The sequence below is a fragment of the Onychomys torridus genome, chromosome 1 (genome assembly GCF_903995425.1).
Source record: "Onychomys torridus chromosome 1, mOncTor1.1, whole genome shotgun sequence".
Taxonomy (NCBI): domain Eukaryota; kingdom Metazoa; phylum Chordata; class Mammalia; order Rodentia; family Cricetidae; genus Onychomys; species Onychomys torridus.
In genome coordinates, this window is record NC_050443.1 from 96,449,257 (window position 1) to 96,463,555 (window position 14,299).

Genomic DNA, 14,299 nt, shown 5'->3' on the forward strand with positions numbered 1-14,299 from the left:
GCTTACCAGTAGAAGATGCTTGCTAAACAACAGCAGGGGTTGCTATTGTTGAGCTTGAGCTCACAGAAGACTTACCCTGGCACCAGCTGCATCCTCTACCATCTTGTATGCCCCTTATCCTCCCCCCAAAATGCTCAGAGGGGGGCTCTGACACTTCACATAACTGGCATTTGTGAGTAAGATGGGAATATGTCAACTTGATTTCCTAGTCACTCACTTTCCCTCTGGATCCCTCACTGCTATGCTTGTGAGGAACAACTAAGCTCTCACCCACACAGCATGCTTTGCCCCACTGGTGTTGGCACTGAAGTCTGCCAAGGCATGACTCAGTATACAGGCTCAACTCAGGCCCAGCTCCAGTTTGCAGCAAGTCTGGAGTACACTGGTTGTCTCCAGACCATTGTATTAGGGCAGCTGCCAAAGCATGCAAGTTGATTCAGAAGTGGTGAACACTTAGTACATGCTCACAAGAGTGCTGACATTACTGTGAACGAAAATCTTAATGTGTGACTGTCAGTCTTCATCATTGACTTGATTGGATTTGAAGCCACTCAGGAGACACATTTCTGAGTGTGTCTGTGTGTTTCCAGAGACATTTACCTGAAGAGGGATGACCCAGCCTGAATGTGGGCACACCATCCAATGGACTAGAGTCCCAGCCTGTTCATCTCTCTTTGCTTCCTGTCTGTGGATGCAATATGACCATTTGCCCCACCTACCTTCCCTCCCAGCAGGAGCCGTTCTCTGCACTGTGTTCCCTGGCATCATCAAAGTTGTGAGCCCAAGCTAACCCTTCCTTCCTTGAGTATCTGTGTCAGGTTTCTCACAGCAATGAGTGAAGGTAACTATTATGTCTTCCCACACTAGTCTCTCTGCTCTAGACACCCTAACCTGACACTAGTGAGGGGACTTAAAAATATAAAGTAGTCATTTCCCCGTCAGTGCTATTATCTTGGGAGTAGAAATAGAGAGGCCTCTGTTGCTATGTTATTGGGGGATACCAGGAACTAAACACATCTGCCTTACTCCATGTTTGATGCGATAACAAAATACTTGAGACTGGATAATTTACAATGAAAAGAGATTATTTGTTTTCAGTTTCAAGGTTGTAAAATTCAATATCAGGGTATCTGCATCTTCTTGCTATAGCATCATAGGTGGGAGGGAGGGAGAGAGGGAAAGGGAGGAGAGAGAGAAAGGGGCAGAAGAGGAGATGAACTCCAGAGATAAACACCTTAATCAACTCTTTATGAGACCAAAACACCTCACATTAAAAAAAAATTCAATATGAATTTTGGTGGGCACAAACATTCCAATCACAGAAATGTTCTTCTGAGTATGAATGTTCTAGATGGGAGATGGAGAAATAGTCCAAAAGAGGCCTCTGGAAATTCTTGTGGAAGGAGGATAGATGGTAGGTAGATAGATAGTTTATAGATGATAGAGAGATAAATGATAGCTGATGATGGATAGATGACATATAGATAGATGACAGGTAGGTAGGTAGATACATGATAGATGATAGACAGACAGACAGACAGATAGAAGATTTTAGACAGATCTTGCTGAATCCCCATCTATAGTCATATGTCCTGTAATATGTGTCTAAGTGTTGTTGTCCATCAGGTCTGTCCCCTCTCTGAATGTGTCCTTTGCTTAGTTGCAGGTGTGGTCTGTGGAAGTGCATCAGAATTGCAGTCTCAGGCCATGCCAGGAGCTACTGAATCAGAAACTGCTCTTGGTTTACTGTTCCCTAGTGGCTTGTATGTTCATTAAAGTTTACAGAATATTGCTCTAGACAAGGGTACAGAACTTTTCTGTAAAGAAAGAGTACATTTTTTAGGCTTTGTAGGCTTTGCTAATCTATCACTGTTCAGCTCTACCAGAGATCCAGGAATAGGCCTGGAAGTGTTTCAATAAAACTTTATTTATAAAGACAGGCAACAAGTTGGGCCAACTCATGATCTAAGTCTCAAGTTTAGAGACAAAAAAATGGCTGATTTTTTTCACAAGTGTGTTTGCTGTCAACTGGAGATTGTAAGGATCTCTTTGTAGCATAGTGTGTGTGTGTGTGTGTGTGTGTGTGTGTGTGTGTGTGTGTGTGTGTGATTTTCTAGTTATTAAAATGACATTTACTGAATGATACTCTGTTTTCCCTCCTCTACACATGTGTTTATGGGAGGCTGGGCAAGTCAGTTAAGATCTGTCTAAAACATCTACCAATTATCATTTACTTATTCATTCATCTATCTATCTATCTACTGTATGTCTCTCTCATAAGTTTTTAGCCTTTAAAATGTTCTTTATGAGGCTGGAGATATGGTTCAGAGGTTAAGGACATTTGGTATGCAATCATGAGGAGGAGAATTGGATCCTAGCACCCAAGTAACAAGCTGTATGTCTTTGAATATTCTGGTAACTGCAGCTTCAAGGGAGGCAGAGACAGAAGGATTACTGGGGCTTTTGGTTTCCAGTTTAACCAAGAAAACAGGAGCTTCAGGTTCAGAGAGAGACCCTATCTCAAAGGAATAGGTGGAGAGTGATGGGGGGACACCTGTGTCCTCTTTTGGTCTCTGCTTGTTCATATACATACCTGCATACAAACATATACCACTCAAACAGACATTTGAAAATATTGCTTAGTTAGTAGCTAAAGTCCTCTGTCCTCAACCTCTTTAAAAGAGGATTCAATGCTAACACATTTTGTAAATTTATGAGAGAGATGTTTTCATGTTCTAGACTTGCTGCTGTGTGATTAGACACCAATTAGTACATCTCTCTAAGCCTCAGCTTTCTTGCCCACAAAATATGAGCAAACTGATACTTCTCCCATGCAAGTCCTTAGGAAATGCTTGGCACATGAGAAACACCCACAGTCTGGAACCTCAAATAATCCTGGATAAGATGACCTAAAGTTGGGAACTGAAGGAGCTGGTGTGGTCTGGATGTGGTTTGAATGTACTCCAAAGGTCCCTATGATGAATCAGAGTGGCAGTATTGGGAAATGGTTGAGCCTTTAAGAGGTTGGCCCTAATGGGAGGTCACTACAGACATTGTCCTTGGAAAAGGTTAGGGTCATTCTTGTGGGAACTCACAAGGATTATGAGATGAGCAAGCCAGCACCCTCCCTCTGTCTCTGCTTCCTGGTTACAACACTCTCACCAAGATGTGACTCCTTCCACTGCCCTCAGTAGATGTCAATCAGTGGCCCACTTTGATCTTTCACATTTTCCCTGCCTCAGGTGCTTTGTAATAGTGATGGAAAGCTAACATGCTCTCTGAAGGTGAGCCATTTTGAACCTCTAAGGCATTGCATTCCAACATTTTCTTCTAGGTGTAAATTATTAAGTTTTTACCTACCAACCTTCTGGAGTCAATTCTACCTGGAATTTCTGGATATAATGAAGGGTAGTTATCTCACTAGAAATGGACAATGGGCTACCCAGAAAGGAAATTGGTGCTTCTGCCTTGCAATTATTCTTGGTTTGATAGGAAAAAAAATGCCAGTGCCCCAGATGGCAGGCTGGTCTTGGTGCCCTAGATGGGACTGTTCATTCAGTGCAGGCAGGGCAAAGGTCTGTAGTTTGTATCAAGTCTGGGGGTGTGGTTGAAGTCCCAAGATGTTCTGAAGTTGGCCTGATCTCAGAGCTGCATCTGAGGAGGAAGAATGGGATGCCTTCTCTTCCCAGAGATGAGAATACTCAAGAGAACTGGGGAAATGGAAGTATCTTTAAAACTCCCCGCTACTGCTCCCCACCCACCTTTATTTTTTTAACTTGGGTCCCCACACCACACTGAGTGGTGAAGTGGTCCAGGCATCTCTTTCCCACCTCCTACCTGAGGAGGAGGAGGATGCTAATTAAAACAATGGGTAGTCCAAAGCAGGGCACCTTGGGCTCTGGTTTCTATAGAAACTCAATCCTCCTTTCACCTTTCAACACATCTCTCTGTCTCCTGACAAACTCTATTCCTGGAGATGTGGATGGCTCTGATCTGGGCTGCCAATGTTCCTTCTTGTCCCCAGCAAAAGCTGTCTGATGCACGCCAGGTAATAATAGCCACTGGGTGCTGTGCCAAGACTCAAGTGAGGACTCTGCCAGCTTGGTTCCAGCACGTCCTTACATCTATCCCTTGGGGTGGGTTGTTACTGATTGTCAGACAAAACAGACCAGTGGGGCAGTTGGCCATGCCTACTCTGGATTACAGATGTCTGAGGGGGATGAGTTCAAGGACACCCAGAGATACTGAAACAACAGATACTCAAGTGTCTTTCATAAGGTGGTGCAGTGTTTACATAGAACTAACCTAACCCTAACCCTAACATGTCTTATACGGCACGCCCTCTGAAGACTGCATCATCTTAGACTGTGGCTTACAATACCCAGTGTGCTGGCTTACAATACCCAGTGTGCCGGCTTACAATACCCAGTGTGCCGGCTTACAATACCCAGTGTGCCGGCTTACAATACCCAGTGTGCCGGCTTACAATACCCAGTGTGCTGGCTTACAATACCCAGTGTGCTGGCTTACAATACCCAGTGTGCTGGCTGTGCTACTGATGCAGCTGTTTGTTCCATGTCATCAGATGGGAAATGACGATGAGAAAAGAAATATGTGTGCACCTAATACAGACCTTGGTGGTTTGAATAAGAAAGCTTAGTCATCAGGGAGTGGCACTATTTGAAAGGATTAGAAGGATTAAGAGGTGTGGCCTTGTTGGAGGAAGTGTGTCACTGGGGTGGACTTTGAAGTTTCAGAACTCCATGCCACGCCCAGAGTCTCTCTCTCTCTGCCTATGGATCAGGATGTAGTTCTCAGCTACTGCCCCATCGTTTGCCTGCATGCTGCCATGCTTCCTGCTATGATAATAGACTAAACTTCTGAGACTGTAAGCAAATCCCCCATTAAATGCTCTCTTTTACAAGAGTTGCCTTGGTCCCGGGGTCACTTCCCAGCAATAGAACAGTGACGGAGACACAGATGTAAATTGAGAAGAATATTTATTATTTATTTACTTTGTGTATTGGAGTGCAGGCGCATGTGTGCAACCACACTCATGTGGAGGCTGGTCAGCTTCCGGGGAGTCAGTTCTCTCCCTCGACCTTGTTTCCTGAGGCACTGTACTTTGTACACCAGGCTAGGTGACCTGTGAGCTCCCAGCGGATTCTCTTAAGAGTACTGGGATTGTAGATAGGTACCAGCACATCTGGTCCTTTGTGTGGGTTCAAGAGATCAAACTTGGGTCATTGTCAGGCTTAGGTGGTAAGCTGGTCTTCCAGCATCACCGCTCACTTCATTGAACTTTGACAGAAGAGCATTGTCCCTGTTGCAGGGTCCCGTGGGGAGAAGGCTGGTACTTCACACTGTGAGCCCACTTGTTGGTTTGTTTGTTTGTTTTTAGAGACAGGGTTTCTCTGTGTAGCTTTGCGCCTTTCCTGGATCTCGCTCTGCAGACCAGGCTGTCCTCGAACTCACAAAGATCCACCTGTCTCTGCCTCCAGAGTGCTGGAATTAAAGGTGTGCACCACCACTGCCTGGCTGAGCTCTCTTGTTATTACTGAGGAGCCCAGTAGAGGCTGGGGCTGCCTGATCTCCTATCTGCAGCTCAGCTGAGCTCCTCAGTGGTTACAGTTGGCCAGGGTGTGCATGGGCACAGTTCACCCCATCAAGCTCATGCATGTCTCTCTCTGCCCAGGAGTTTCTCTGCTGCTGCAGGAGCTTGCCCCACCAGCACAGCACAGTCCTGAAGTATCAAACACTATACACTTTCAGGAAGAACCTGAGGGAGAAGGCTCAGTACTTAAATCCTCTACAATAATAATTCTGAGCTCCTGCTGTCCCCAGTGTTAATGCAGGCAGTCTTTATCTGTCCTTCATCCTTTTTCTTCAACTTAGGTTTCTTGAGGCTGTCTCTCCAGTAAATCATTTACTTCCAAGTTGCCTCCTTGAATCTGCTTTTGAGGGACCCTAACTAAGACAGCAGGATAACAGAAGCCTAGAGGAGTTGCCTGGATCAGGTCTGACTGTGTGGGCCCAGGATTTGGGTGGTGGTTTTTTTGGTTCTAGAGCCCATGAGCTTGACCATTGTCTATCATGTCTCTCATGTCCGTTATCCACCTCTCTCTCATGTTTGCCTTTTTTTTTTTTTACTTTTTTTCCTCTTCTGTCCAGGCCCAGGAAGGAAGGTGTTGTGTAGAAAAGGAAAACAACATCTCTACTTTTCTCTCTCAAGAACTCAGCCAACCCACCCTTCAGCCCTGTGACTTCTGCTATAGAATATCAGAAACAGTGACACCAGCAACACATCATCACAGATGTCTCCATCTCGGTAATGGTTTGTTTGGTTGTTTAGTTGTCAGCTTGACAGAATCTAGAGTCACCTGGAAGATGGACTTTGGGCATACCTGTGGGAGATTACCCTGATTACATTGACGTGGGAACACTCTTAAATGTGGCCTGGACCATCCTGGGCAGGGCATCTTGGACTGCATAGAGAGTGAGCTGAGCAACAACATGCATTGCTCTCTGCTTAACTGTGGATGTGACATGATCAACCCTCTCAAGCTCCTCCTGCCTTGACATCTGCATCACAGCTGTCCTTTAACTACGAGATTAAAAGACCCTTTTCTCCCTTATGTTTTTTTTGTTGTTGTTTTGTTTCATCACAGCAACAGAAGAGAAACTCAGACAAATACCTTTTGTATCCAGGAGAGGCAAGACCTTTTTAGTCTGTGTAGTGTTTACCTGGGCCCAGTCCTCAGCAGGGCACGACTGATAAAAAGCTAAGCCATGACTCTGCTCTGGGACAAATGAGTTTTGTGGAAAACAACAAATGTAGAATAACTGACTATAGTGTTCTGCTTCAATGAGGTGGACACATGCACACACTCCATATTCCTGTGTGACACGACAAGTGACACTTGATGTCCAGAGTGCTGTTTCCACATCTAACAGGGGGGAGGGATCATAATAGATCCTATTTCAAAGGTTGCTGTGAGGACTAAATAGCACCTGGATTATCACAGTGCACAACAGGCGGTAAGTAGTGATTTTTATCACTATCATTAAATATAAACGGAAGTTTCTTGCTGTTGGGAGGACAGGAAGGAGATGCTGTTTCACCGTTGGAAAATCAGGAAGTAGAAACTTAAGATAGGTCTGCAGAATACAAATTGTTGCCTAGCATGCATGTTGTGCCTGTGCTGCGAAATCTCTAGAGACCACCAAGGAGTTGGTTTCTGATGCAAAAACACAAAGGTCTTTTTATTGTTAGATTTGAACCCGGGCCACTGCCTGGCAGATGAAGGGAAATTCAGTGACTCTGGGCTCAGGGGTTGGAAGGTTTTTAAAGGAAAAAACCATAGCTGGGAATTACATGCCTTGGTGATTTTGGTGATTGGGTAGAAGGGGTATAGGGCAAGGTGAATTTTTCAAACTATTGGTCTAGACTTTCAGCAAAACCACATGTGAAATTATTGGATTAGACTTTTGGTTTGGAACCACAACCTGCTGACAGGATATTTGGATATCTGCAAGGGCCATAAATGCGGACAGGATGTCTGCAGGAGCATCTGGATCTTGTTAAACTTTACTGCCCCGTTTCTTAATTGGCTGCTACTAGGGTATCTGTTCGAGTTGTCATGGCACATTCCTGAGGTTCTTCCTGGAACTGAGTATAGTTCCTAGGCACCAGGTGGTCTAAGATGGTGGCCCTTCCCTAAGATAGAGTCTGAAAAGTAAAGTCTAGGCCTTCATATTGCCTTCACAGTGCATAAGGCCATGAGTTCAATATGGAGGATGAGTTAGGACTATTGGTAGTCACCAAGATACTCATTAAGTGGGGAGAAACTATCCAAGAGATGAAGTGAAAAACAAAGCCCTGATGGGCCTCAGCTGAGCCCCTAGATCCAGCAATGTCTGCAGCTGGAACTTCTGTTGGTGACAACCAGAGGCATCTAACATAAACACCATTTCCTTTTCATGTGGGTTCGCCTCTTGGTCCTCAAATTGGTACATTAGTTTTATCTGTTCTTCCCTGGACCACACCCCGCCCATACCAATGAGGTCCAGCATAGCCATGTGCGGTCTGATTGTCCCACTGTGTGGACCATGTTTTTTTGAAGATGCCTGCGCTGTATACCACACACCTTACAAGCTCTTCATACAATCTAACTGCTTCTTCTTTCTTGATATTCCCCCATGTCCCCTACCCTTAATCACAGCATATGTTTGTGACTATTCCAACCAAGGCATGATGGTTAGCCTGGGTTGTCAAGTACTTGAGATCTATTATTACCTGGGACAGGAGCCCTGGGATAGGGTGTGCCTGTGAGTGATTACCTTGATTGGGTTAATTCAGGTGAGAAGTCTCGCCCACAGAAAGTGGTACCATTCCCTGGGCTAGGGTCCCAAGCTGCACTACACGGAGAGAGCTAGTAGAGCACTAGCGTGCATTCATGCTCTCTGCTTCCTGACCGCTGGTGCAATGTGATGCTTTAGACTTCTGCTGCCTTGATTTCTCAACCAAGACAGGCTGGAACCTTGAGCTGTGAGCCAAAATCATCATTTTGGTTACAATGATGAGGAAAGCATATGATACAGGAGTTCCTAAGGAAAAGAAGAGAGACAGAGAGAGAGAGAGAGAGAGAGAGAGAGAGAGAGAGAGAGGTAGAGATGGAAACCATGATCTTTTTTTTTTTTTTTTTTTTTTTTTTTGAGACAGTGTTTTCCTGTGTAGTCTTGCTGTCCTGGACCTTGCCCTGTAGCCCAGGCTGGCCTTGAACTCATAAATCCACCTGCCTCTGCCTCCTGAGTGCTGGGATTAAAGGTGTGCACCACTAACACATCCTTCTTGTGCCCTGTTCTCAGAAGCCATAGTCATCCCTCTGCCCTTTGTCCTGTGCAATGTTATTTTTCCTATGGTCGTGTTAAAATGCTGTGATGAAAGTGTCTTAAGAGCGGAATGGCTCACTTTATCTTGAGGTTTCAGTGGATCTTGTCTATGCGGCTTGGCCCTGCCCTTGGGTAGAACACTACAGTGTCAGGAGTGTGTGGCATCACTAGCTTGGGAGCAAGCATTCGATACATCAGCCCGGGGAACATTTTGTATTCAAAACCATCACATCTACTACCATGCTGTGAGGAAGCCCAAATTAGCCCTCTGTGGAGGTAGCCTGTGCTAAGACCTCAGTTGTCAGCCAGCACTAAGCATCAAACATGGGAAGGAAAGCCTTCAGAGGGTTCCATGCCCTGGCCCTTAAGTGTTCCAGCTTAGGTCTCAGGTGCAGGGAGCAGAGCTGAGCCATCCCTGCTGGGTGTGAGCTAGATCTTACTGAATAAAAATCTGTTAACAAGCTAAACATCACTGCTCTGAGTAGTTGGGGGAGAGAGAGAGAGAGAGAGAGAGAGAGAGAGAGAGAGAGAGAGAAAATGTGTTTTGCTTGTGTTTCTTTCTGTGTGTGTGCTAGTATGTAGGTTTGTGTGTGGAGGTCAGAGGTCAACAGTGAGTCTCTTACTCATCACTTCCATATTATTTTAAAACAGAGTCTCTCACTGGATTTAGGACTCTCTGGTTGACTAGACTGGCTCACCAGTGAGCCCCAGGGATTCACTTGGTTACACACACACACACACACACACACACACACACACATGCACAGTGGTGCGGCTTTTCCTCCTAGATTGAAACATTTCATTCTGCTGGAAGTTTGTTCTTGAAACTGACCAGGTTGCCTAGGCCCCTCCCTCCTAAGAGTAAACAAAAAAGAGAGGTGAGAATCTCTCAGACAAGCCAAATTGTAAAGAAGGCTCCAAGACCAGACCAGCTGCTTGGAAGGAGCAGAAGCCAACTGAGTTGCCTGCAGGCTATGCAGTGTGCTCCAGGTTCCCAGCTTTTATGAGCTGTCACCCATGCTGGGGGGCTTTGGTAATGCAGGTGTCTTTGAGTCATTTCTGCTCCTGTAAGTGATCCTTCATCCACATTCCTGTAACCCCAATAAAACTCACTTGTTCACCATGTTGGACTTGGTGGTATCTCTACTTGAGTCTGTTATGGGCTCAAGTTAGACACGTGTGTTGCATCTCTCCAAGAAAAGTCTTGTCACACAACATACACGTGTGCACATGCACACACATGCACCATACTCCAAACTAGGATTCCAGTTATTCTTTGTTGGGCCTGTCTTTTTACGTGGGTGCTGGGGCTCCAACAGCAAGAACTTCCCTAGGCTATCTCTTGGCTCTGGATTGCCTTATTATGCATACTAGCAGCCAAACTCCCTCCCATCTTCTATGTTTGTTAACAAGAACAAAACAGATAACTCCAATGCATGGCACAAATAAATAATCTTTAATTTTCAACAAATAATTTCCCATGATAGAGGAACGATACGCTGTGGAGAAAGATACAGAAGCATCCCATGAGGGAAGAATCTATTCTAACTACACTAAAGCCTTAGCACATGAGACACGACTGTGGTGCACATACAAACACCGAGCTCATCGGAATATGATCGAGGGCAGAGGTCATGGTGGAGGGCTGTGGCACCATTTACATTCGTGTGCCAGACCCCTGACGGGTCATAACCACCACGACTCAGTCAGAAAATGTTACCTTTGCTCTATCATAACCCTACTTATGGGACACACTCAAACTATTGCTACTTGATGTGGGGTCTCTGATGGCTGGGAGGGCATGGGGTGAACTTGCACCGGATGAAAGGCAGAGAGATGAAGAACTTTGAGGATGGAGGCTCTGGCCACCCCCTTGCTGTCTAACAGGAGGAGGAGGCACACATCTGCTCACCTGTGAGGGCACACACACAAAAACATACCCACGCATACCCACAGGGAGTCCCAGAAATAAGCTAACACGAAGACAAAGCGGGTGAGCCTGGGTTCCTGACTCTGAATTACTGTCTTTTGTCACCCTGGCCTCTCCAAAGAGTCTAATCTACTTATCACATTTACTAAGGAGAAAACAAAGATACTTACACCTTTGGAGAAAGGTATCAGGTGTGGAGACCCCAGGAAACAGTGGCCTGCTCAGAAGTTTCCTGGCAAGGTGTTTTTGGAGCGGGGATCAAGTCCCCGACATATCGGCCAAACTCCTAGTAAACTGAGTCAGGCTCTTTTCAGAAGGCCTCTTTTCTGTGGCCCGAGGCTGAAAGCACATTTTGGGGTATGGATAAGAGCAGGCACTGCCAAGAAGTCTCACAGCAGAGCCTACTTAACTTGTGATTTACGCATGAATGGAGTTTCCGGGAACTTCACAAGCTTCCCTCAATGAGGGTGGCTGTTCCATGATCAACTGTCAGCCTGTTCTCAGTGCTGAGAGGGCGTTGCGTATGCACGTGCACATGTGTGAAAGTATATGTAGGTGTGGGTTGAATATTTATGTGACACATTTTTTTTTCTCTCTTTTTTAAACCAGTGAAGGCTGTCTTCCCCATGGCAATCAGGTCACCTCCAGGGAGGCAGGAGACACACGGTCACACTCGGCCCGGGACCTCAGACTGTGCCACTGCTCCACAGCAGTGCGGTGGGTGTTTAGCATCCGCCTCCAGTGGTTGGATTCAGAGGGGCCGGAGGAATACTGGCCGATGACGATCCTCCCAATGAAGTCATTGCTGCTCTTCATGTTGTGACCAAACACTAGAGAGCCAGAAGGGTGAGGGCAGGCAGGGAGGAAGTCAGGAGTGGGGAAATGGGATGGGGAGGTAGGCACAAGACAGAGGTCATTAGCTCATACATTGCTCAGCAGCAAACATGGGGTTGTTGCTTTGGGGACATTGCTTCTTCTCATGGGGACAGTCTCTTAAGCACAGCTGAGGCTCCTGCTGTCCCTTACCAAGTCAGCCATGTTCCCACTTACCAGCTTTTGCACTGGCTATTCCTTCTTTGAGGCAGCCGAGCCACCCACAATATGCGACTATGAGCTTACGTCTCACTGACTCACACATTGCCTACAGAACTCTATGAATGGGCATAGAGTTCTGGTGGGGCCGCAAGCCATCACCATGGTCCAGCTATGAGGACAAGCCAGCGTTTCTTGTGTGTGTGATAAGTGCACATATTCGTGCCTACGTATGTACTTGCAGAGACCAGAAGAGGACGTTGTGTCCTGCTCTATTATACTCTGCCTTATTCCCTTATGAAGGGTCTCTCAGTGACTTGGAGCTAGACTGGCGACTATCAAGCCCCAGTATCCTCTTGTCTCTAAGCCCCCTAAAGCACTTGGATTACAGGCATGCACACTCAGCCACACTCAGCCTTTTAATGAGCACTGGGGAATTGAATTCAGATCCTCATGCTTGCATAGCAAGCATTCTTATCCACTGACCCATCTCTCCAGGATCAAAGAAAAGTGTATCAACAGCAATGTTGTTGATATCATGGTCTGAATGACCCTTTACTGGAGAGGCTTGTCTGGTGATGTGAAGGGTGCTTAGCATCATCTCTGGACTCTACCCACTAGATGCTGCCAGGAGCAGCATCCCTCCTTCAAGCTCTGACAACCACAAATATCTCTTGACCAACATTGGCAAAAATTCTAATAGGGGGTTGAATTAAGGATAGACATTCTCTTGGGGCTCTGAAGCAGCAAGGGTGATTATTAATCTCAGCTGTCAACTTCAAAGAACCTAGAATCACCCTGGGAGACTGGCTCCTGGGCATGCCTATGGGGGTTATCCTGTTTAGACTGACTGAGGTGGGAAGATCCACCCACTGTGGGTGGCACCATCCCCTGGGCTTTGGTCTTGAACTGTGTGGAAAAGGAGAAAATTTGCTGAACGTATTGATTACTGAGTCTTGACTGGTACTCAATATAGTCAGCTCCTTCAAAGTCCTTCTGGTTTGACTTCTGCCGTGAGGGACTGTACCAGAACCATGAGCCAAAATAAACTCCTTTTGGAGGTTGCTTTTCTTAGGGCACCTTATCACAGCAAATAGGAAAAGTACCTGTGACATAAGGAAAAGTCTCTTGTGCCTCTCTTTCCTCACTGAGTGGACAGGATCCTCACTGTACTTTATTTTGAAAGTTAATGCATGATGGAGATGAAATAACATGTGTAGGGCTCTCAGCACACGGTACCTAACACATGGCAAATGATGTATCACCATTTTGATCTTAAATTTCTGTCCATTGACTTAATAAAAATGAGTTTGCACACTTCCTCTGTTTCTCACAGTGGAGGCAAGTTCACTGAGAAAAATGGCCAGGGTAGTTTCTCCCGCCCCTTGTCACATCTTCTATCTCTCATAAGGATTCTCTGTTAATTCCAATGCAAGCTTAACTAGTGTCTTTCAACCCTAATGAGATGGTTGGGTTGATTTATCTTTTTATCCAAGTTCAGCTTCATTCTTTATCTGTGTGTGGGTAGTTCAAGCGTGCCATCACACTAATGGGGAAGCAGGCTGTGCCTGTGTTATAAATGAAAGGCTACAGAATGGGAAATATCACAGATTCACCCAGCATGAGCCAAGCAAAGGCAGGCTAGATCCCAGGAGGGGTGCTGATTATCAGACAAAACAGCTCAACTCCACAGCCCCAAACAGAGCTTGAATGCGAGTAGTGAGTCTCCATTTTCCCATGTGGGGTTCACATAGAGAATTCCAAATGATGGAAATGGGAGTTGGGGGGAGAAAAGTGGAAACACAAAACCAAGAACACCATCCAGCATCTGAAAACCAAAACACCTGGTGAAACAGGGCAGGAGAAACACGCTGCTTGCTCAAGGGGTCTGCTGCTTGTCAGCTCTGTGGGGGAAATTGGAGCATGCATATTTTTTGTACAGTTGGTAATGGGCTTGGTGTGCATAGATGGACCTCATTACGTGAAAATCCCTTATGATCGAAGGGCAATAAGTGATGAAATCCTAGCTTAGAAAGGAAATTGCTAAGGTGATGCACTGCAAAACATTTTTGAGTAGGCAACAATCAAGACCTTACTGAACCATGTTTAGTAAGGAACATACAGTTTTATCTTACCAGATAAGAACAGGTTGCCAGGGTTTCTCTCCCTGTGAACCTCAGTCTAAAATAAGATTTTATTAGGAGACCATTCCAGATTCATGTTCTGACCCTCTCTGCCTCTGCAAAGCTCAAGAATAATAGAATGGTCCTGTGGCTCATGCTTACAATCCCGGCATGTGAGAGGCTGAAGCAGGAGAAATCCTGTGTCAAGCCAGACTAGACCATAGACTGAGCCCCCATCTCAAGAACTCCAATGAAAGAATGGCCATACATAGCAGTATCCCTCAAATGAGCATTGGTTTTATATCAGTGAGAAGGAGGTTTT

The 14,299-nt window shown here is 45.7% G+C and overlaps 1 protein-coding gene across 6 annotated transcripts in view; it reads right to left on the reverse strand.

Moving 5' to 3' along the window:
• Window positions 1-10,327: 10,327 nt before the first annotated feature.
• Window positions 10,328-14,299, reverse strand: part of Syt17 (synaptotagmin 17) — a 67,760-nt gene continuing 63,788 nt past the window's right edge. For all 6 annotated transcript variants that reach the window (XM_036176911.1, XM_036176892.1, XM_036176914.1 and 3 more), the window contains exon 8: window positions 10,328-11,652. In XM_036176911.1, coding sequence (XP_036032804.1) covers window positions 11,456-11,652 — 197 coding nt within the window. In that variant the 3' untranslated portion in view covers window positions 10,328-11,455. The remainder of the gene's footprint in view (window positions 11,653-14,299) is intronic.